General features: G+C 42.7%; 1 protein-coding gene across 1 annotated transcript in view; it reads left to right on the top strand.

Moving 5' to 3' along the window:
* The window catches only part of LOC116957488 (UDP-glucuronosyltransferase 2A2-like), a 50,832-nt gene that overhangs the window by 14,110 nt on the left and 11,557 nt on the right, over positions 1-25,165 (top strand). The window contains exons 4-6 of the mRNA XM_032979664.2: positions 19,426-19,779; positions 23,847-23,995; positions 24,504-24,635. Coding sequence (XP_032835555.1) covers positions 19,426-19,779; positions 23,847-23,995; positions 24,504-24,635 — 635 coding nt within the window. The remainder of the gene's footprint in view (positions 1-19,425; positions 19,780-23,846; positions 23,996-24,503; positions 24,636-25,165) is intronic.

The following is a 25,165-nucleotide window of genomic DNA, read 5'->3' as shown; positions in this document are numbered from 1 at the left end:
AGTTCTCTCAGCTGACAAAGGCAATGCTACTGTTATCATGGATAAAATAGAATACAACAACAAAATTAAAGAATTACTCGACGATGGTAGTTATACAAAAATAAAAAGAGATCCCACCAACAGCCTCGTCACACAAACCAACAAAATAATTTCTGATTCAACCACATTAATTGATCAATCTAAACAGTTTTCGTTGAAACCTTCTGCTGCCAGGCCACCAAGATTATACGGCTTACCAAAAATACATAAAGTTGATACACCTCTTCGTCCCATAGTCTCTACTATCAGCTCCCCCACCTACAAACTAGCTCGTTTTTTGTCTGAAATCCTGCGTCCTTTCACTGGAAAGACCACCTCTGCGGTACAAAATTCTACTCACCTGGTATCAACAATCAAGGGTATTTCCCTGTCCCCAGACGACCTGCTTGTCAGTTTTGATGTAGTTTCCTTATTCACCAAGGTTCCTGTACCTGACACCATTGCAATCATTGAAGACTTGGTTCATCAAGGACTAAACACTGAGGTACCCCCCCTGGTGAGACACTGTTTAACCAATACATACTTCACTTGGAATGGAACTTTCTACAAACAAACTGAGGGCACCCCAATGGGCTCCCCCCTTTCTCCAGTTATAGCTAACATTTTCATGGAGAAATTTGAGACTGACGCCATCCAGACTGCCACTCTGCGCCCAACCTTATGGAAGAGGTACGTGGATGACACTTTTGTCATCTGGCCACATGGCCGGCCTGCTCTAGACAAATTCTTCGACCACATCAATTCCATACACCCAGCCATCAGATTTACCATGGAAGTCGAAATAGATGGCAAGATACCTTTTTTGGATGTCCTAATTAAAAAGAGACCTGATGGTTCAATGAGCCACTCTGTCTACAGGAAAGCTACCCATACGGATGCTTATCTGAAACCGGATTCCCACCACCATCCATCACAGAAGAATTCTCTCATCAAGACTCTGTATCATAGAGCCCAATGCATATCCGACCAGGAACACATAAGCAGTGAACTCAAGCACGTACACCAAGCTCTTAGGGCTAATGGTTACTCCGACTATACAATCCGCAAAGCTATCACTCAAACCATGAAGAAGAACCCTCTTGAGGAGCCTTTCAAAACCATCACTTTACCCTACATTGCTGGGATCACAAAAAAGATCTCCAAAATCTTGAATAAACACAAGATCCAGGTCCGTTTCAACACATTACATAAAATCCGTGATCTGGTTCCGTCTGTAAAAGATGTGATTCCGGACATACAATACCCTGGTGTCTACAAACTAAGTTGCCTCTGTGGTAGTAGTTACATTGGAGAAACCAAACGCCATATCTCGGACCGCATTCGTGAACATAAAGCAGACCTTAAACACGGTAGGACCAACACCTCGGCCGTAGCAGATCATTGTTCTAATTCAGTAGGCTCACATGCCATTGACTTTTCCAAGACGGAGGTTCTTTGTAAGCCATCTGGCTTCCATGAGAGATTCGTTCATGAGGCTATCCACATATACAAACACAGAGACAATTTCAACCGAGAAGATGGATTCTATCTTAGCAATCATTGGAAAGATTTGATAAATCATTTCAGTTCTTGATTGATTGTTCACGCTTACAGTGCCTTTCAGACAGCTTACATAAAAACAAATTTCGTCTCCCCCCTCCTCTTTTCAAAAAATAGATGGACTAGTCCTGGCAAACTGCCATAGTTGCGCGTGACGCAAACGTTATTTTTATATATATAAATAAATATGCCGTTTTCAAAATAAATTTATGCAAACCGACACACCTGATGATGACCGTTTGAGTTATGGTCGAAACGTCGTGAGAATTTTTTTTTTTATTGTTTTATATATATTTTGTTATTTTGTTGTTTCTCTTCAACGTGACTTTACCGAAAAAACTAAGAATATGAATTACTGCAGTCACGAAAGCTTTAAATCAAAACAATAGATATTTTGTAAATAAATATTCTTTCTCATTGTTTAGTACAGTGAGGGAAAAAGTATTTGATCTTCTTTGGTTCTTTCGGTAAAGTCACGTAGAATGAGAATAAAATAATAAATTGATAAAATAAAATAACACAATAATATTCTCACGACGTTTCGGCCACAACACAAGCGGCCTTCATCAGGTGAAGGGAGCGAGACTGTCTGGTAGGACAGCGCTGGAGTGAGAGAGCCACGTTCAGATCACGGCTTTTAAGCTGTGTGAGAGGAACAAAGAGCCTTGACGAAGGAATTAGCATAAAATTTAGCATTGAAAAGGCTGAATGATTAGCTTGTGACTGGTCACAGAAATAGCTATGTTAAAAGTTAAAGCATACACATCCGCAGAGGCACCCATTGTTAAAAGGAATTAGCATAGAATTTAGCATTGAAATAGCTAAATTAAGGCATTCGCTTGTAACTGCTACAGAAATAGTTACGTTGAAGTCAGAGCATACACATTCACCGAGGCACTTAGTACAAATCAAAACAGGAGAATTTAGCATTGAAATAACTAGGCGAATTTAGCATTGAAATAACTGGGTGATTTGCTGGTGACTGGTCACAGAAATGACTACACCTCTGAGCTATTCACAGTACTATATAGTGAACCAATAAAAACTAAAATATAAATTACCTTCATGTTATCAATAAACTCTATATTCTCCAATCAGCTAAGCTACCAACCATAAGTCGTTATATATCACAATGCTATATGGCGAAAAAATGGGTGGATTCTTACCCTCAAATTTCCGTACTACGGATAGCTACGGGCCCCGTTCAGACGGACGAGTTCGTCCATGGTCGGAACAGAGGAGGGGGAGAGAGACAGCTGCGAAGCCCTAGTATACTCCATGTTGTAAACCATACCATAACCGTGGTGTGAGAGGTATTTTGCCTCTTTCTAATTTTACTTTGAGTTTAAGTGTTAATGTGATGATGGTGCTTTGAGTGGCGGATTTGTGCCAGAAAGGCACCATATATGTAAACAAAAAAAATTCACATGACGTTGCTTAAGCTTTCGTATTTTCCCTCCACATCTTGAACTTCTTTCGCACCGTACGTAGCCAACCGTGCTAATCAATCGGAGGTACAGAGGAAGTACAACAAACTAAACACAACAAGCTACTCATAATAAATGATTTTTCAATCTATAATTAAAAGTACATACGTCCCATATCAAATATCCCATATCTCTCCAAGGCCCTCGAGTGCACAGACACGGTGGCGAGATGGAATGTAGGTATGCATCGCCTGGAATGAGGAGATTGTGGATTCGATTGCATCCCTGCCACCTGTACATTTGGAGTTTGCATGTTCTCCCCGGGGTCGCGTGGATTTTCATTCCGGGTCCTAAGGTTCTTCCCTTCACATTTAGAATCAACGTCTGTTTGGAGTATTTGGCTGCTATACCTTTCCACCCGAGAAGACACTTCGTTGAGCTATCATTTGTGGTCAGGTCGCTTCTGAAAAAGAGCTATATAGATCAGTGAACTTTACCTGGCAAAATAAAAAAAATGGTTTCGTTTTTATTTTAGTACAATGATGCAAACTTGCATAGGATTTTTGTCCTTCTAAACCTGAGTGCCCCCTGAGACACTGCATCTTGTTCGAGTGATTGTAAGGCTACTTCAGAAAAAGATTTGTCATCTCCAGCTCTGTCCTGTGCCAGTTAATCTCTTACCTTTCTGATCGAAATCAGTTTATCAACCTGGACAGGGCGAAATTCAGACAAATGTTCAGATTTATTTGCCGTTCTCCATGGATCAGTCCTTTTGTTGTGGATATACTTGACCCCATTTGGGCATTTAAGCCAACTCCTGCTTAGTTTCCACTGTTATGCTCACTCCAATATATATTGATTCCAAATCCCCCCCCCCCCCCCAATGTGTATGCCTCGGGTCGTTCCTGGTGTTTAGTTTGTTGTCCTTCACCTACACCTCCAATTAGCACGGTTGGGTATGTAGGTCTAGAATAAGTTCAACACGGATACATATGTCATTACATCGCGGACATCACAGATGTAGCGACATCGTGGATGTCACTGGGTAATGTCGAATCTAGCGAGGCATGGCGTGCGATATAATTACATCGTAGACATCCCGTATATGTGGGTGTAGTACCAGCCCTAGAGGAGCTCAGTGAGCGCTGATAGAGAGCGCTGAGTGGCACCACGCTCGGCGTGCAGTGCTGTCCCCTATAAGAGGGAGGTGTGAGAGTGCCGGCCATGAACGGGGTTAATGTAGGCCATGGCACTCTGGTTGACCCTAGAAGGCACGTGACGGGTAAGATCTACACAGGGGCCCCAAGTGGGGGCTAAGGGTAGTCACGTGTCGGGGCGAGATCCTGCTAGAGGATTCGAAAAGGTGGTCGTGGCCAAGGGCGGAGCCAGCCACGACCACCTTTTCAATTAAGATTATTATGCATGAACTTAGGAAGGCACCACGCAGACACTTCTTGTGTTAAGCAATTTTAATTTCTAAACAAAACCTTAACACTCTAATATGTGAACTCTTATGCTTGGAATTGTCAACACAGTACTCCTGGAGATGTTCCCCTCATTGATCCATACATTTCACCCTCAATGATCACGTTCGTTAACTGGGTAACCGAACAAACGATTAATTCCTTAGAGTAACACGAGCATATACGGCGATAGGAAAAAGTCCTTAAACATGCATGCAACGATATTCATACGAAGGCAATAAAGAAACATGTCCCGAAGGCAAAAGTATACGGCAATGAATTCATGGGCAAGATTATGTAATTAATGAAATGTTGGAACAATGGTGTGCGGCAGTATGCCCGCTTCAGCAAATACTCATCTACTGGCTAAGGCTTCAATATTCTTGCGGGCAGATTCTGTGATCAAAAGAACGATTTCAACACAATATTCTCTCTGTGAGTGTGCAGATTCGTAACTTAGGTTTCTAAACGTTTATTTTCCGTCGATGAATTCATTGATAATATTTATGCAAATAAAAAGAAACATAACTACTAAACATACTTCTAAACGACCGTTTCCCCGTAACCCAATGGCAGCCGTGTTCTTCGTTATCAGTTGATACTTGACGCACTTATCATGAGTCTTCTTATTAATTTTAGTCCGTGTATGTGTTGAGTGTGGGTGTTATTTGTCTTCTTGATCAATTATTTGCGTTAAGCAGACGCCGAGGTTGGGTATTCCTTGTATCAAAAATGTGTTTGTTCCCTGCAGATCGGTGAGGGTGTGAGGGTGTGTGTATCATACGGAGAGCTTGGCACTCCCTCTTTCACACGGGCGGCCACAGTTTCCATCCACAGCTGGGTGGAAGAGTCGGCACGATGCTCGCCGTCGGTGCGTGATGATCCCGTCGTCAGATAGCACCCACAGCTTGTCCGCTGGCAGCTGTTTCTCACTCTTGTCTTTGTTCCCGGCTGGTGCTGGTCGGTGTGAGTGTGGGTCGAACCCACGGCGCTCTCGCTGGCACTCTCCTCTTCCTCACGGGCGGCTGGTCAGGCTCTTTCCCCTGCTGGATGAGCCGAGTCGGCACAACGCTTGTCCGCTGGCAGCTGACACCCTTACTTGGTGGCGCTGCTGCACAATCTCTCTCTTGCTCCGTCTCTCTCTGGCGGTGCCGATTGCGCGTGCAGCTGGTTCTCTGCAATGCTGGCTTGGTCGATGCTTGGGCCCTCTCCGCCCTTTCTCTAAGTTGATTGTTTGACGCTGCTCGCCAGTTCAACTCGAGCTACAGCTGCACGTGGGAGCTGGTACTCACTATAAAAGTATAATAACTTTCAGCGATACCCTGTCGGTCCATGCCGAACTCAGCACAGAGTGTCACCTCGCCCCTCTTCTCTGTGAGACACAGCACCCATTGTTGATCTCGAGGCCATGCCCTGGAGCCTGCCCGTCGCAGTACTCTTCCTTGTTCGCAGCACTTCGATCCTTCCAGAGCTGATCTGTGTATGTCGTGTCGCTGATTATATGTGGAATTTCGCCCACCTCGGCTCGCCTTCTCACAAAGGACCGGAACGTCCTTTGATTTCGCTCTCAGCCTGTGGGAACAGCTGTTTGTCCGGCCTGTGTGTGTGTCATATTTATTGAAGTAATATAAGTTTCATCAAGGCATGGTTCCTGTCGCCTTCCTCAAGCCATCCCGCCATCAAAAGGAAACAGATGCTCCAGATTACCTCCGAGTGCGTCCTTCTTCTCCACCCTCTGCACTAATTAATCTGGAAGAGGGGGGGGGGGGTTCTCCCTGTGTGACATTCTTTTGCCTCTCACAAATGGTGTGTTGAGGCTTTTGAAGTTAAATATTTAATTTTACCTCTTATAGCTTGATACCGTACCACTTTGTAGTTATGATTCTGTACATGACTCAAGGTATGTTTGTGGTAGTGTTTCTATCGTGGTGTTTTATTTTTTTATTTTTAAGAGATGCCCTCTGCCTGCGTATGCAAAATCTATCACGTGCTGCTGGAAGACAAAGGCGGCCGGGAGGCTCTCTCTCTGGGATACATTTATCTTGGTCACGTGATCGACCCACCTCGCCCTATCTCCCCTGGCTGACCCCCCGGTTTAACACTTCATAATTATTATTTGGTTTATGTTTCCCAATATTCGTTTATAACTTTAGTATTAAACTCATATATGAGTGTTGATAACCCACTACTGTAGATTGTAGCCTGGTTCTTAATCGGAGTGAGTGTGTTGGTCTATGATGTTCACTTATTCTTGTTGCTGAGTTTTATTTGGACTTTCTGTTAATTAAAAGAACCAAAAACTTGTCATTCCGGTTTTCGCCGACCTGGAAGCTGGCGAGGCTTTGAAGCCGTGTCGGTATTTTTTTTAGACTCTCATTAGGAATTCCCCCCATTTTCCTCTTTGTTTTGGGTTTCATTACCTTTTATTGCTTATCTCCGGCGGCCTGTTTGTGTGTGAGAATGACAGCTGCTGTGAGGGGAGGGGGGGTGTTCACCTCACCCCCTCTGGCCTCCAAGCGACACCACGATTGATTTAAAAAAAATATTGGCAAAATCATTCTTAATATAAAAATGGAAAAAGGCCTATCTATACAACAGATCCGCACACCAATGGTCTCAGGCTAGTTCTGTGAGCGTGATTATCAATGGCCACCACGCGGGTGCTGCTCAGGCATTCCACAGTCTTGGTGTTATCGATAATCCCTCAATACAATTTGGAAGCGCACATTCACAATGTCACTGAGGCTGATTTCTTTAACCTCGTAAATATATAGCCAAGTTGCGCCCCATCCTCTCTTTATGTGTTGGATTAACAGAAGCTGATTCACGCCTTTTGTCTTCTCTCGCATCGACATCAGCAACGCCTTTGTTTTGTTGCATCAGCTGCAGGACTTGCGGAATGCGGCAGCCAGTATTATCACCCTTGTATACCTGTTACTGAATGCATTATCAACCGTACGTAGCACGGTTGGCTACATGGGGTGCGAAAGAAGTTCAACATACATGCATACATACTGCTCCCTTGCTTGTGTCTCCTCACTGCCTGCCAGTCGGATTTTTGGGTGGAGTTCAAGATCCTCCTCACCTACGAAGCTCTCAATGGTGGCACTCCTTTGTATATACACGATCTTTTCCATCCCTGCATCCCAGGCAGCGTCCCTCCGGCCTTCTGATTCAAACATGCTTCCACCACATAGTCGGTTCGCCCTGAGTCAGCTTATTCAAATCCCGCCTTAAGACGCATCTGTTCTTGAAGGCCTTTTCACTGTCTTATTATATACGCGTATCTATTTTTTAGATCGGGATTTTCCCAGTGCAGCTGCCAAGCTTTAGAACGCTTTGCCTTTGCTCGTAAGACAATCCGAGTGGTTAGATATATTAAAACTGTCTTGAAAACTCACCTATTTAAACTTAGTCTTACCCTGCAGGTTCAGTTTATTTCCTGCTTTCCATTGATGTCGCATTGGGATCTATGGATGAAATCCACATTACAATTGTAAGTTATTATTTATTATTATTATTATTGGGATGAATGAGCTGGGATATAGTTGGTATCAGCGAGGTGAGAGGGAAAGGGGAAACAACTCCAAATGTTCAAAGATTAGCAATCCTTGATAGTACGTATGGAGTAGTTGGATTTGTAGTATATGCAGGACTTATACATATAGTTTACGGTTTAAGGGTTCATAATATGGAGATGGACGGGTTACACCCAGGCAAGAGGCGAGCAAATATTTCAAGTTAAATCTCATTCAAATGTATTGTATGTATGTTCAACTTCTTTCGCACCGTATGTAGCCAACCATGCTAATCGGAAGTGCGGGAAAACGTTTTGGAGGTTATGATTCATAACAAGCCTCAATCAGTAGTGAACCCACCTTGCTATTGTATTGATATATATAGTGTTAACATATTGATATCGTTTTTGATGCAACCAATAATGTTATTTTAAATAAATAAAAATATATTTCCATTTTTGTAATAACTCCCCTGCCACCTTTTTGTAATGTTTCTACACCAGCTCCTGGTCACATTTATAGAACGTAGATCAAGTTTATGAATATACAAGCCAAATCATAAATCAAAGTTGAATCGTTCAAATATCACAACTGACTTAAATGCTAAATTTGGTAATAACATGCAAAAAATGTTTGTTTCCCACTGCATTGTTCCAGCATACTTTATATTTTTACTTTCAATATGAATATTCTTTGGTTCTTTCGGTGAAGTCACGTAGATAGAAAAAAGGTTTAATAAAATAAGTGAATTAAAATAATGAAACAAATAAATAAAAGTAAAAATAATAAATAACAAAAAAACACTAATGTAGACTGTAGACTGGTTCTTAATCGGAGTGAGTGTACTGGCAGTCTATAATGTAGACTGTAGCCTGGTTATTAAGTTTGGGGAGTGTACTGGCAGTCTATAATGTAGACTGTAGCCTGGTTCTTAACCTCGGTGAGCGTCCTGGCAGTCTATAATGTAGACTGTAGCCTGGTTCTTAACCTCGGTGAGTGTACTGGCAGTCTATAATGTCGACTGTAGCCTGGTTTTAAGCTTGGTGAGCGTATTGGCAGTCTATAATGTAGACTGTAGCAATGATTATGAAAATGAGTGAGAGTACTGACAGTCTATAATGTAGACTTATTCTTGGTTCTTTCGGTAATAAAATTAAAAAACAAAAAGCACGACGTTTCGATCACAACACAAGCGATCGTCTTCAGGAAGAAAGAGGGGGAAGGTCACCGAAGGTAACCGTTTTAAAAGGTTTGAAAAATGGGCGTGGCACAAGCGCTCCGGTGGCGCAATTAAGTGGGCGGGGAATTTGTGCCCTGGGGTCAGAGAGCACCAATATGATGCATGGAACATGCAGTGCCACAAAACGTCTCGGTGTCAGAACGAAGTAGGCAGGGCATATGTTCCCTGGGGTAAGATAACAAGAAAACGACACAAATCAAGTCACGCCTGGACCTGTGCTCCCCTGACAAGAAAACACAAATCAAGTCATGACCCAAAGTGGTTGATGACATCTTTCCAATGATTGCTGAGTTTATAACCATCTTCTCGGTTGAAATTGTGTCTGTATATATGGATGGCTTCATGAACGGATCAATGTTGATAGCTAGTCAGCTTGCAAAAAAACACCGTATTAGATAAATCAATTTCGTGTGAGCCAGCCGCATCAAATAATGATTAGCACGGCAGAAGTAATGGCCTTACTGTTTTTCAAATCTGCCTTATTCTCACGAACACAGCCCGAGACATGTCACTTAGTTTCCCAATGTAACTATTGCCGCAGATACAGCTTAGTTTGTAGACGCCGGGATATTGCATGTCAGGAATCATGTTATTCAGAGATCGGATCAGATCACGAATTTTATGTACTGTGTTAAATCGGACCTGGATCTTGTGTTTGTTCATGATGTTGGAAATCTTTTTGGTTAACCCTGCAATGTATGGCAATAAGATGGTTTTCATTGGATCCTCAGATGGCTCCTTCCTCACGGTTGGGGTGATGGCTTTGCTGATTGTGTAGTCAGAATATACATTCGCCATGAGAGCTTGGTGTACATGTTTGAGTTAACTGGTTAGGTGTTAATGGTCAGAGATACATTGAGCTCTATGGTGGAGCGTTTTCATGAGGGAATTATTCTGGGATGGATAGTGGTGGGAATCAGGTTGTAGGTAGGCATCAGTATAGGTTACTTTCCTGTAGACAGAATGGCTCATTGAGCCATCTGGTCTCTTTTGATATAAATGATACAGTAATATGTACGACCAAACTTTGCAGCCATAGCTGGCAGTATGAGTCACTCCATAACAGCAGGAGTATCAGTAGGAGTATCACAATTTTGCATGCACCTTTAAAGATCAGCACACTATAATAAAAACTCAAGATCATACTTTGCAGCGGTCATCCGGAGCGATACATTTGATTTCAGGCCACTGAATAGCAGTGGCAGCTAGGGGTGTAAAACTCCTCTAGAGCAGTTTTGAGTGAAGATTTCACAGGTAGTGATCCAAGTTGCAGTTTATTGGCGATAGCATTCCAGACCCTGGGGGCACCAATAGCAAAGGCTCTTCCTCCAGTATTTGTATGGCAATAAGGAATGTGAAGCTGGTAAATGAGCGAAGACCTTAGGTCACATTTGTTCTTCGAAACAGTGAGGAGATCCAGCAAGTAGTCTGCTGATTTTTTTGTAAGTACATCGTGAATAAATAAGATCTGATGCACAAGCGGTCGATCATTAAGAGATGTTAAGTTTGACCCAATGTAGAGATCGCAGTGGTGGATCCTATATGGGCAGTTCAATGTAAATCTTAAGGCCGAGTGATGAATTGAGTCAAGCTTCTTCAGTACAGTACTGGGGGATGATTTATATACGATGTCACAGTAATCAAGTAGAGGCAGTATGGTAGCTTAAATAAATTCCAAACGGAGCATAGTGCTTGTGTCATACAGAAAACCATTTTTTTGTCTTTTTACCAATATAATCAATGTGATCTGGAAAATTCAGTTTTAAATCAAGGATGACCCAAGATACTTACAGATCATAACTTGCTCTATTTGATAATTATTTAAGGAATGCAATTGGGGAAAAATAACTTCCCACTTTAGTCCTGGTGAGAAGCATAGCACCTTGGTTTTGGAGGTATTCAGGAATAGTTTAAGAGCAACTAGCTGATGTTGTAGTGTGTTGAAATCACCCTGGAGTCTAGCAATCAGGTCATCCGGAGAGCGGCCAGCAGTAATCAGCATCGTGTCATCTGCAAAAAGATTTACCCTGGAATGATCCAGGTCAGTGCCCATGTCATTGACGTAAAGAGAGAACAGCGGGCCGAGGATGGAACCCTGTGGGACCCCTTTTGTTATCTTAACACTGTTGACATCCAGCAAACCTATGAATACAGTTTGGGTGCGAGAATAGATGTAATTTTTTTACCATTCCACTGCGTGTTTGCAGAAACAGAGGAAACTTAGTTTACTAAGCAGGGTGTTGCGGTCGACTGTATCAAAGGCTTTGGACAAGTCAAGAAAAAGATTGGCGCAGTACTGCTTATTATCAAGGCTACTGTAAATGTGATTCAGAGAGTCTAATGCAGCAGATTTGGTGCTGTATTTTTTTTGGAACCCAGATTGGTTTCGATGTAAGAGATTGTTGTCGGACAGGAAACTGCTAATTTGGGAGTTCAATAATTTTTCAAAAATTTTCATCAACGGGGACAAAATTGAGATAGGTCGGAAGTTATTTGGATAATCTTGAGGGCCCTTTTGTGAAGTGGACGAACATAGGAATATATATATTCTTGGTTCTTTTGGTAAAGTCACGTAGAAGGGAAACAATAAAACAATAAAAATATAAAACAATAAAATTCTCACGACGTTTCGACTGCAACACAAGCAATCATCATCAGGTGTGAAAACCACAGCAATAAAATTTGAAAAAAGTGGCGTTTTTTTTAACGTTAGCACCACGGACAGCGATTTGGCAGTTATTCAGATAGACGAGTCCATCTATGTTCGGAAAAGAGGAGGGGGGAGACGAAAATAATGGATATGGTCTGAAAGCCACCGTCGCGTGAACAATCAATTAAGACCCGAAATGTTTGATCAAATCCTTCCAATCATTGCTAAGCCAGAATCCATCTTCTCGGTTGAAATTGTCTCTGTGTTTGTATATGTGGATAGCCTCATGAACGAATCTCTCATGGTAGCCAGATGGCTTGCAGAGAACCTCTGTCTTGGAGAAGTCAATGTCATGTGAGCCTAATGAATTATAACAGTGATCTGCCACGGCCGAGGTGTTGGTCCTACCGTGTTTTAGGTCTGCTTTGTGTTCATGGATGCGGTCTGAGACATGTCGTTTGGTTTCTCCAATGTAACTACTACCACAGAGGCAACTTAGTTTGTAGACGCCAGGGTACTGTATGCCCGGAATCACATCTTTTACAGACGGAACCAGATCATGGATTTTATGTAATGTGTTGAATCAGACCTGGATCTTGTGTTTTTTCAAGATTTTGGAGATCTTTTTTTGTGATCCCCGCAATGTAGGGTAAAGTGATGGTTTTGAATGGCTCCTCAAGAGGGTCCTTCTTCATAGTTGGAGTGATAGCTTCGCGGATTGTGTAGTCGGAGTAACCATTAGCCTTAAGAGCTTGGTGTACGTGCTTGAGTTCACTGGCAATGTGTTCCTGGTCGGAGATGCATTGGGCTCTATGGTGCAGAGTCTTGATGAGGGGATTCTTCAAGGATGGATGGTGGTGGGAATCCGGTTTCTTGTAAGCATTCGTATGGGTAGATTTCCTGTAGACAGAGTGGCTCATTGAACCATCAGGTCTCTTTATTATTAGGACATCCAAAAAAGGTAGCTTGCCATCTTTTTCGACTTCCATGGTAAATCTTATGGCTGGGTGTATGGAATTGATGTGGTCGAGGAATTGGTCTAGAGCAGGCTGGCCATGTGGCCAGATGACAAAAGTGTCATCCACGTACCTCTTCCATAAGGTTGGGCGCAGAGTGGCAGTCTGGATGGCGTCAGTCTCAAATTTCTCCATGAAAATGTTGGCTACAACCGGAGATAGGGGGGAGCCCATTGGGGTGCCCTCAGCTTGTTTGTAGAAAGTGCCATTCCAAGTGCAGTATGTATTGGTTACGCAGTGTCTTACCAGGGGGGGTACCTCAGTGTTTAGTCCTTGATGAACCAAGTCTTCAATGAGTGCGATGGTGTCAGGTACAGGAACTTTGGTGAATAATGAAACTACATCAAAACTGACAAGCAGGTCGTCTGGGGACAGGGAAATACCCTTGATTGTCGATACCAGGTGAGTAGAATTTTGCACTGCAGAGGTGGTTTTTCCAGTGAAAGGCCGCAGGATTTCAGACAGAAAACGAGCCAGTTTGTAGGTGGGGGAGTTGATAGTAGAGACGATGGGACGAAGGGGTGTATCTACTTTATGTAAAGCCGTATAATCTTGGTGGCCTGGCAGCAGAAGGTTTCAACGAGAACTATTTGGTTTGATCAATTAATGCGGTTTAATCAGAAATTATTTTGTTGGTTTGCATGACGAGGCTGTTGGTAGGATCTCTTATTTTTATATAGCTGCAATCGTTGAGTAATTCTTGAATTTTTTTGTTATATTCTATTTCATCCATGATGACAGTGGCATTGCCCTTGTCAGCTGAGAGGATGACAATATCATCCCTCTTTTTAATTTATATAATTCCAAACGCTCATCATTGCTGAGGTTGTTTTATTGTTTCCCTTCTACGTGACTTGACCGAAAGAACCAAGAATATGAATCCCTGCCATCACGAAAGCTTTAAATCAGAACTTAGGAATGTTTACATTCTAGAAGTACTGATGCTTCTTTGATGGACAGGTTGAAAATATGGGCTATAGGTTTGTAAATTAGGTAGAACGCAGGGAGCAGCAGCTCAGGTAGACCCGGGGAGCAGCAGCTCAGGTAGACCCAGGGAGCAGCAGATCGGGTAGACCCAGGGAGCAGCAGATCGGGTAGACCCGAGGAGCAGCAGCTCAGGCAGACGCAGGGAGCAACAGCCCAGACAGACCCGTAGAGCAGTAGCTCAGGTAGACCCAGGGAGTAGCAGCTCAGCCGTATACTGCGTTATGGGATTGCTATTCGCATGAATGACGCTCTATGAAAATAATGCATGTGATAGCCACGTATTTTATGAGCTGTTATTGAAGAGTCATAATGTCTTGTTCCTTCATATCCAAGTTGAGTGTAATCATTGTTACCTTGTTGGTTTACCCCATGAAGGCCGAGAGCATATTATGTGCTATATGCTATTGAGGAAGATCTCGTCAGGCTTTCGAGAGCTTCCTCTAATGCTGGCATGAGCCGGCAGTTGCAGGACTGCACCTTAACCTCTGCAACATTCATGAACGGCTAGAACCACGATAACATGACATAATTAATCTTCAAATTACAATCTAGATTCAACATTTAACAAAATTACTTATAGATTAAGGGGTGACTTATCATCTGCAATTTACGGATCTCAGAAAAATTGTTAAGTTATTAAACACCTTCGTTGAGTAAACAAATGAAAGTTTAAACATTTAGGCCGACTAATTTGGTTCTAGGTGAAGCTTGCGGCAAGATAATTGATCCTCAATTTAGTTTAAAAAATACTTATAGATTAAGAGGTGACTGATAATTTCCCATCGACGGACCTCTGTAAAATTGTTAAGTTATTAAATACCTTAATTGGGGAACCAACTAAAAGTTTAAATCTTTAGGCCTGAGGCCTACCAACGTGTTATTAGACGAGGCCTGCGGCGTGAGAATTAATCCTCAAACTATTTTTAAATGCACTAACAGATTTAGGGGTGACTGAAGATCTGCCATCTAACGATCTCTGAAATTGTTAAGTTATTAAACACTTTAGTTGGATAACCAAATTAAAGTTTAAACCGTAAGGCCTAAAGCTTGAGGCCTACTAACCTAAATTTTGATTTAAAGCTTTCGTGACTGCAGTAATTCATATTCTTAGTTTTTTCGGTAAAGTCACGTTGAAGAGAAACAACAAAATAACAAAATATATATAAGGTGTGTCGGTTTATGCAAACCGACACACCTGATGATGACCGTTTGAGTTATGGTCGAAACGTCGTGAGAATTTTTTATTGTTTTATATATATTTTGTTATTTTGTTGTTTCTCTTCAACGTGACTTTACCGAAAAAACTAAGAATATGCCTACTAACCTGTTTCTAGGCGAAGCCTGAATCTTTAATTACGTTTAATTTGCTTATAGATTAAGAATGTTCCATGAGAACATTTATTGATGACCGGAGTGTTGATGATGGGTGGTGGTTTTGGTGATGAATGGTAATCATGATGGGTGGTGAAGATGGATTGTGATGGATTGCGATAATGATGATGATGGGTGTACGTGCACGCGGGAGCACGCAAACCTGTCTGTTCTGACTCTATTATCATATTTTGGTACTGGCAAAGGAAGTCCCATGATGTAGACGTGTATATTACTCCACAGCTCCTATTGGACGATTATTTACTGTATATACACATTTGAAGAAAAAAAAGGTCTTCAGGAAAAACATTTTAAGCATAATTTGCATCCGGCTCCATGGTTTAAGGTGCAGTCTCCAGCCGTTATCCACTTTCTCTATTTGATGGGGTGGTGGTGTATACAGGAGGCCATGGGTTCGAACCCAACCTTGACGCCTGTGTATTTGGAGTCTTGCGTGTCTCTCTCTATCTCCGTGGTTGCGCGGATTCTTCTGCGGTTCCTCCGGTTTTTCCCTCCACATTTACAATCAACATGCGTTTCGAGTATTTGGCTGCTGTAAATTTCAACTTGACAAGCCACTTCATTGGGCTACAATTTGTGGTCAGGTGGCTTCTGAAAAGGAGTTATATAGCTAAGCGGGGCTTACTTGGTAAAATAAAACGTAAATAAATGGTTCGTTTGGTTTCAGTTGTTTGCTAAAGTATTATAAAGACGAAGGGCCATTGCCTGAAATGGTGGCGATTATAAAAAAAAATGTTGGTGAGTGTAAGTTGTAATATTACGTTGGCACGTTGGACATGTGAGTGAGGAAAGCGAGAATTGACCATTTGCTACTCAGGTTGGAAGCAACAAAGACAAATGGTGAAACTGGGAACGAGATGTCCATGATTGTCAGAGGTGGCCTATCCTCGACAAATTTAACACAGGAAGCAACCACAGATAAAAGAACTGCAAGTCACACTTTAATACAGGTCGAGAGGCCAAAACATTTCAGGCTCTTAATTGATTGTATTTTACGGTGACCTTCAGACCGCAGCTCTTTCGCTGGCATTGCCTCTTAATACCTCTCACACCACGGTTAATGGTATGGTTTATAACATGGAGTATAACAGCGCATCGTCGCTGTTTCTCTCCCCCCTCCTCCGTTCCGAGCATGGATGGACTCATCCGTCTGAACGGGGCTCGTCGCTGTCCGTGGTACTGGCGTTGAGGGGAAGAAACCGCCACCCATTTTTTCGCCATATGGCATTGTGATGTATAATGAGTGGAGAGTATATAGAGTTTATTGATAACATTGATGTAGTTTATATTTTATTTTTTTATTGGTTTACTATATGGTATTCATTATATAGTGTAGTGTATACCCAGTTGCTTTGTGTTAATAGCTCAGCTTATTGAAGAATATATTGAGTACATTTATTATATTTTGATTTAAAGCTTTCGTGACTGCAGTAATTCATATTCTTAGTTTTTTCGGTAAAGTCACGTTGAAGAGAAACAACAAAATAACAAAATATATATATGGTCGAAACGTCGTGAGAATTTTTTATTGTTTTATATATATTTTGTTATTTTGTTGTTTCTCTTCAACGTGACTTTACCGAAAAAACTAAGAATATACATTTATTATATTGATGTAGTTTATACTTAGTTTTTTCACATCGGTTTACTGTATGCTAGTTGGGTAGTTGCAGTCCTTTAGCGTCCATATACTAAATGCCTCTGTTGATATGTAAACTTTGACTTTAACATAGCTATTTTCGTGACCAGTCACTTGTTAATCCCTCAGCTATTTCAATGCTAAATTCTCCTGTCTGATATGTAAACTCCTTTGTCAAGGCGCTTTACTTCTCTCACCTAGCTTAAAAGACGCTGTGAATCTTAGCAGTGTTCATTGAAGCGCTGTCGTCCCGACAGTTCTGTTCCTTCACCTGAAGAAGGCTACTTGTGATGTGGCCGAAACGTAGTGAGAATTGTATTTTATTTTATTATGTTTTATTTGTATTACTTTGTTTCCATTCTATGTGACTTTACCAAAAGAACCAAGAAGAAGATAGTTATCCTTAAAATAATTACCATTAAAATAATTCACATCAAAAGGGAGCCTAATATTTAGAATACTTATTTGGTGATGTAGCTGCTGCATTTGGCGGTAGTGCACAAGCACAGACATCAGGAAACGCAACAAATTCGTCAATAACACTGTGGCCTTAAAATTATAAATATATCATTGGGATGTATTCGGTCAATGGTCCTTCTTCATCGCACATCTTGCACTTTTAGGCTGTTGAGTTAGGGTCCAGCCCGGTGGTTACATATTAATTTGAATATTTAACACTATTGGGATGTTTCTTTGCGCACTTCCCCCACGGGCTCTTCACACAGCACATGCACACTGCAGACAGCACCTGCACACTGCAACTTCCACTTACGCACACCGCGCCACGGTCCACGTCTCCCGATATAACACACGGTGCTTTTTCCCTGTCTGACCGCGCCCAGCGTCGATCACTTGTCAGGAGGGGCATGTACGAGCAGTTTAACACGTAGGGTCTCGCGACCAATATAATCCATAATATCATCCAGATTCGGGCTGTCGCCTGATGAAGCTAGCTGTAATTACTGGCGAAACGTCGTACTCAGATTGCTCTCCAACACACCGGTGTGCTGTACTAGTAATGACTTGGCATGTTCTGTTGACGTGACAAACCTTACTTATTGGCTGTGTCGGGTAGTGGCGGGTTTAACGACACATTTATATATTTACGCGATCTAACCCAAAAAGAAAATCTGTGTTATGGATGTATGAGCAGTGGTGTAAGCATAACCCCAGTGTCACTGCCTATGTGATGTTTAATTCTGCATACTTTCACAATGTTTAATGGAGGGCTCTTATTTCCATTCTCCTTTAAAAATGTTGTGCTACACTGGAGAGATCAGAGATAGGGTCGATAAGAACACTCTAGTTACGTGTTAAAGTACGGTGCAAAAGAAGTTTAACATATAATCTTAGTTCTTTCGGTAAAGTCACGTTGAAGGGAAACAACAAAATAATAAAATATATATAAAACAATAAAAATTCTCACGACGTTCCGACCATAACACAAACGGTCGTCTTCAGGTGTGTCGGTTTGCATAAATGTATTTATTTTTAAACGGTGTATTTATTTATTTATAAAAAAACGTTAGCGCCATGCGCAGCGATTTGGCAGTTTATTTAGACGGACTAGTCCATTTATGCCAAATCGCTGCGCGTGGCGCTAACGTTTTTTTTTTATTATAAATAAATAAATATACCGTTTCAAAATAAATACATTTATGCAAACCGACACACCTGAAGACGACCGTTTGTGTTATGGTCGAAACGTCGTGAGAATTTTTATTGTTTTATATATATTTTATTATTTTGTTGTTTCCCTTCAACGTGACTTTACCGAAAGAACTAAGAATATTAATTATTGCAGTCACGAAAGCTTTAAATCAAGTTCAACATACATACATACATACAAAAATGAAAACTATTACCCGAAACGCTGCATCTTATATATTTTACCTTTTTGAGGTAGGGTTATTCAGACTCGAGATTGAGCAAGCAGGTATTTTATACAGACAACCACATCCCAATACCTTCAGGAGCGGCACTAGTTACTGGACATTGCAATGCGGGAACGTGCAAACTCTAACAAGACCAAAACACGTAAAAATATTTTGTTACTAATGTCTATTTTTTCTTTCTTCCTTTCTTGTCTCCAACGTGTATAGATTGCTAACATGTGCCCCCCCCATACCCAACTCAATAATAAACTGCTAATTCAGAATCATAATCTGTATTTATACTGGAGGAATCCGATTAGCTATGAAGCTAGTTTCACAGATGTCCAGCAGGGCGGATCATAACGTTATAACAAGAATAGAAATACTAAAACACGACAAGAGCGCAAAGTATAGGAAAGGCAAACAAATCACAAAATACAAATAAAACTAAACTATTTTGTATATTACCAGGTAAAGCCCACTGAGCTATTAACTTATTTTCCAGAAGCCACCTGGCCACAAACAACACCACCTCCAATGAGCACTGTTACAGAAGAAATTAAAAATTAATGCATATGTCTTTATATTCAACACATACCGTCAACAAACGCACGCGTTGTTCCGTCAAATCTCACCAACAGATAACCGGGAAATCTGCACAGCGATGGTGCGAGACAAGAACCTGATATCGCGTCTCCGGGACTCCCAGTTCCACGTGCTCCTGTCCGACCCATTCGCCATGTGCGGCGACGTACTGGCCCTCATGCTGGGCATCCCCTACGTCTACTCACTACGCTTCACTCCGGGCTACATGGCCGAGCGCTACTGTGGAGCGATGCCTGCACCTCCGTCCTACGTGCCCGTGCCCATGTTCTCTCTGACGGATGAAATGAACTTTTGGCAGCGTGTGCAGAACTTTTTGCTGTACAGGATTTTTGAAATGATCACGATGTATATGGGGCAGGAGTCGAACAACATCTACAGTGAGATTCTTGGTAAGTCTCTGAACGTGTGTATGTTGCTGTTTATTGTTGATCAGGAGTGGTAGGGTTAACAGTCAGCGCACAGTGCTACAAACCTGGTGACCCGAGTTCAATTTCCACTCATGGCCAACACCAGTGACGATTATTTTATCTGAACCGGTCCTGGGCCTCCCCTAGGTATACTCATCCTCAAATGAGCACCTGGTGCAGTGTGTAAGCATCACCACTTAGGGAGACAAAAGCAGTCCGGCGTGGTGCTGGCCACCTGCCCCCTCGTGTGCCGTACCACCCTTCATAGGTGCTACTTGCTAACACCACTTGCCCCAAAAGTCTGTTAAGGCTACGTGGGATTTTTGTCTTTGTTCATTGTTGGTTCCAGAGTCGTTCATTTATGTGTGCATGCATATATAGTGTTGTGTGTCTCTTCTTCCTTCTCGCTCGAGGCTTGTGTGTTCGTGCAGATGGCGTGCATCGCACACACACTCAGTCGGAGATGAGGTAGTCGCAGTAGGCAATGTTCTCCCCTTTTAATGTTGAGTTCACACCACCACTCGGGCCCCCTCTCTCTCACGACCACACTGCCGCACGCCCCATCCCAGACACAACCCTGTCTGCATTGCACCGATGGCATCGAGCAGGGAAAGCCAACTACTGTCCGGCCGCGTAATGATCGGGCAAAGGCAGCAGTGACGAGGGTGGCGACGATGACAGCGACGATAAGACGAGTCCAATGCCAGAACTGGCAGCCTGGAGCTTTCGCTCTCCGCTGCATATATCCCCCTCAGTGTGGTTTGGCTTCGCCCTAGCCGTGCCTCCCTTCTCGAACCAGGGACTTCCCCACGAAGTTAACCGTCACCCTTGCCCTAGTTTCTCCGCCCTGCCAGCGCTCAGTGCCACCTGCAGTTGCAGCTACTGTACAACAGTTGGCGCTATGTCACTACACATGTGTAGTGGCATAGCGCTGGCTGCTGGCGGAAAAGAGAATCTGTGGCTTATGGCAGTCCTGACATCAACAGGCCAGGATATACACGAGAGGGGGATCTAGGGGAATGGTCACAGAAGGAGCCCACCAGGAACCCGCTAGTAGGTTCCAGAAAGGGGGGTGGCCGGGGTGGAGTGAGGCCACGCTGACAGTATAAGAGGGGCCCCTGTTGCTGAAGTCTATCGTCGCCATTCTTCTTGTAATCTTCATCATTCTTCTTGTCGTCTTCACCATTCTTCTCATCGTCGTCTCCATCTCTACCATCTCGGGGCGCCGCTAGTAAGACAGCCTACCAACTGTTATAGCTAACATAAACAGGTTTTTTGGGTTAAATTGCGTAAATATATAAATGTGTTTTTAAAACCCGCCACCACCCGACACAGCCAACTAGTAAGGGTTGTCACGTGAACAGAACATGCCAATTACAGCACACCGGTTGTGTTGGAGAGCCAAGCCACAACATTTACATTCTGAGTATGGCGTTTTGCCAGTAATTACAACTAGCTTCATCAGGCGACAGCCAGATTTGTGGAGAAGTCTTACTGTTTCGTTCCTTATATAGAGGAGTAGATGTGGTGACCACACTTCTGCGCGCTTGCAGAAGGGGGGGGGGGGGTTATGAGTCACATTATGCATGTGCATTATGCGAGCCATTTGATCTTGTCCTTCCTGTCTATTGTGTGTATTAAAATAGCCGTGCCAATGGTAATCCCTTTTCAAGTATGATGCCCTTCATAGGCATGCATTTAAGTTGTGTATTATTTGATGATTCTCTTCCACGCAGCACGAAGGCGGTAGCTATCCGAATGGTTAAAATAAATTTTATTTTAAGCTTTCGTGACATGCAGAAAATAAAATAAACACTCTTTGGTTCTTTCGGTAAAGTCACGTAGGACGATTGCTTGTGTGGCGATCGAAACGTCGTGATCTATTATTTTTTCTACCTACGTGACTTTACCGAAAGAACCAAAGAGTGTTTATTTTATTTTATTTACATTTCGATAGATTTTCTAATTAGTCTTGGCCAGTAGTAGCTAGTTTTGCACGTAACTTCAACATTATCAAATTCAATTGCGTGTCCTTGTTGGCACGCATGTTCCTCTACTGCTGACAGTTGTATTTGGGAGAATTTAATATTAATCAGTTCTTTTAGTATTGTGCTGATCATTCGTCCAGTTTTCCCAACATAACATTTCCCACATGTACAGTTAATCCTGTACACACCTTCTGTTGATAGCTTCCGTAATACATTTTGTATTAGATAATAATTTCTGTATTTGTATATACCGTGTCAAATCTGACTCGGATATTTTGTTTTTCCAAACATCTTGCTAGTTTATCAGTTACTCCCACAATGTACGTATTTTGATCGTTTTAATTACTTGGGCAGTTTCAATGCTCGTGTTATTTGATTTGGCTTTGGCATTCAATGCCCTGTTGATTTGTGCATCACTGTAACTGGTCATTTGCAGCGCTTCTTTAACATGTTGAATTTCACTTCTCAGAATGTCACCATCTGACACTTTCTTAGCACGATGAATGAGCGTCTTGATAAGAGCAGATTTCTGTGAGGGGTGATGGTGTGAATCTGCATTCAGATTTAAAGTTTCAAGTTTCATTTATTAGGTATAGCCCTGTAAGCCATGCGGCTCTTCAGTCGGGTGCAACCGCAACAAACAAAATATAAACAGAGAACATCTTAAAGCAACGACGCGCAACAGAAACATCCTGAATACACCAGCAAATTTTCCAGAAAAAAACACCGTATTACAGATAGGCGTCAGTATGCGTTTTCTTTTTGTAAACACTGTGTTATTTTACCATTTAGACCTCGTCCGAGCCAAATATCCAGAAATAGTATAGTTCTGTTAGCTTCCGCTTCCATAATGAACTGATGGATGGGTTTTGCGAGTTAAGATAATTTAGAAATGTGTTCAGTGTGTCTTTGCCGTGTGGCCAGACCACCAATGTGTCATCCACATATCTAAAACAAGCAGAGGGTTTTAGTGTGCTTGAAGCTATTGCTTTTATTTCCAAATCTTCCATGTACAAATTCGCTATTACAGGAGACAAAGTAGAGCCCATTGCTGCCCCTTCCTTTTGTTTATAGAAGTCACCTTGCCACAAGAAGTAGGTGTTCTTTAGACAGTGTCCAGCTAGTCTTGGCTAAACTGTTGTTCGTCACCAGAGTGTCAAGTAATTTAATTGACTCGTTGACTGGAACCCTCATGAACAGAGAAGTCACATCAAAACTTACGAGAATATCATTAGGGTTAAGCTTAATATCTTTCATTATATTAAAGAGATGTTCAGAGTTTTTGATGAACGAAGAGGTCCAAACGATGCAGGGCTGTATTTGTTTCGTTACGTATTGTGCTAATTTGTACGTGGCAGAGCCTATTATACTAACTATTGGGTCTTAATGGGGCATCAGGTATGTACATTTTTGGTAGCCCATAAAGTCTTGGTGGTTTTGAAGCCCTTGGTTTGATCAGGTATTGCTCTTCCTTGGGAATTGATGACTTGGCAATGATTGCCGTTGTTTTACGTTCCAATGTGCTGGTTGGATCTCGTTTCATTTTAAGGTAGGTACCTTCATCGAGTAAATCTTTGATTTCATTATCATAGTCCTTACGGGGCATCACAACAGTTGATCGGCTCTCCAACACACCGGTGTGCTGTACTAGTGACGAATTGGTATGTTCTGTTTACGTGACAACCCTTACTAGTTGGCTGTGTCAGGTGGTGGCGGGTTTTAATGACACATTTATATATTTACGCGATCTAACCCAAAATAAACTATCATGGATGATATTGGTTGTGAAAGCCTACGTGTTAAACTGTTCTAACTATGTAGTGTTGCCGATAATAGACGGACTAAATATTAAGTGTGTTAATTCCGATGGTGCTCGCTAAGCAAAGAAGTGCCTCCAAGTCTTATCGTTTCCGAGTTAGTCACTACACGTGTTCACATATGTCCATGCACATCACTATGTGTGTGCGTAAGTGCGTTATGGGGAGTGGTAGTGTAGCAGTTAATGTGATGTGCTTTGATCCCTGGTGAATGGTTTTGACAGCTCCACGTGTTATCTCACAGGAGAAGGGACTACACTATGCCAGGTGATGAGTGGTGCCGAGTTATGGCTCATCCGGACCAATTGGGACCTCGAATTTCCACGTCCGTTCCCTCCCAACTTTATCTTTGTCGGGGGGCTCCACTGCAAGCCCGCAAAACCATTACCTGAGGTAAAAAAATCACTCGATTATACACTATTACAGTCTGTTCTCCTATGATACGTGTTTTTATAACACGAACTGGATACAACCCAATGAATGTATGAAGGGACACTTTTTTATATAACACAGATACGAACTGGAAACAATGCAATTGAGTGAACAGAACTACGTCGCACGAGTTGGAATAAGCAGTCATACAGCTGACTCGGTATAGCATCATCACAAAACACAGGACACTGCTGGATGCTTCTAGATGTTACCCACCCGCCTCAGTCTTTGTTCAGCCTGCATATGCATCTCACGTGGTATCGCGGACTGTGCTTTACCCCATGTTATTTAATATAACGCGATTTTTTTCCATAACGCGGCGTTCTTCTGGAATGCAACTACTACCACTTATAGTAGAACAGAGTGTACTCGGAAGCTGCTACTACAATCCGTGTCCAGTGAAGAACGTGTTCGGGTTTCCCTCTTCAACAATTGTCACTGTACGTTTTCTCTACATGTGCGTTACCAGGACTATGAAGAATTTGCCCAGAGCTCGGGTGAGCACGGCCTCATTGTGTTTTCGCTGGGCTCCATGATCAAATACATGCCTATGGAGAGAGCTGAAGTGATCGCCTCTGCACTGGCTCAGCTCCCACAGAAGGTACAGAAATTCCTCGCCTAACCGCGGGTGTTAGGTTCTTGGAAAAGGCCGCAGTAGGTAAATCCGCGGTTGGTAAAGTACAGGGGCCTATGGAAAATACGGAGTTAGGGGAACCTTTGAAGGCCGACTTCCACCCCACTGCCCTCGATGGGCAGGTGGGGCGCGACGTCCGCCCCCTCCACTTCCTCCTCCACCACGTCGATCAGCTCCCGCTGGGCCCCCGCTGACCCGGTGATCGCCCCCCTCGTGCTGGCGCTCTCTCTGAGGGGCATGGCTGTAGCGCTGACTCACCGCCACACGGGGTTACTCCACACACGCCCACATACATCACCACTAATACGAAAGCCGTTGCGTGAATATGCGCGCGCCTTCGGGTGGTTAAACCCTAATCCGCTTGCACACAAAGTCTAATGCCAAAGGGCTGGTCGAGTTTGCGCACGCGCCTCAGGGTGGTTAATGCCTATTGTTATTCTAGGTTCTTTCGGTAAAGTCACTCGCGCAGCACAGCTGCACGGACATGCGAGCATCGG

The sequence above is a fragment of the Petromyzon marinus genome, chromosome 75 (assembly GCF_048934315.1).
Source record: "Petromyzon marinus isolate PM22_M1 ecotype Great Lakes invasive population chromosome 75, UKy_Petmar_22M1.pri1.0, whole genome shotgun sequence".
Lineage (NCBI taxonomy): Eukaryota > Metazoa > Chordata > Hyperoartia > Petromyzontiformes > Petromyzontidae > Petromyzon > Petromyzon marinus.
Note: the sequence above shows the minus strand (reverse complement) of the source record. Positions and strands in the feature narration are given on the sequence as shown.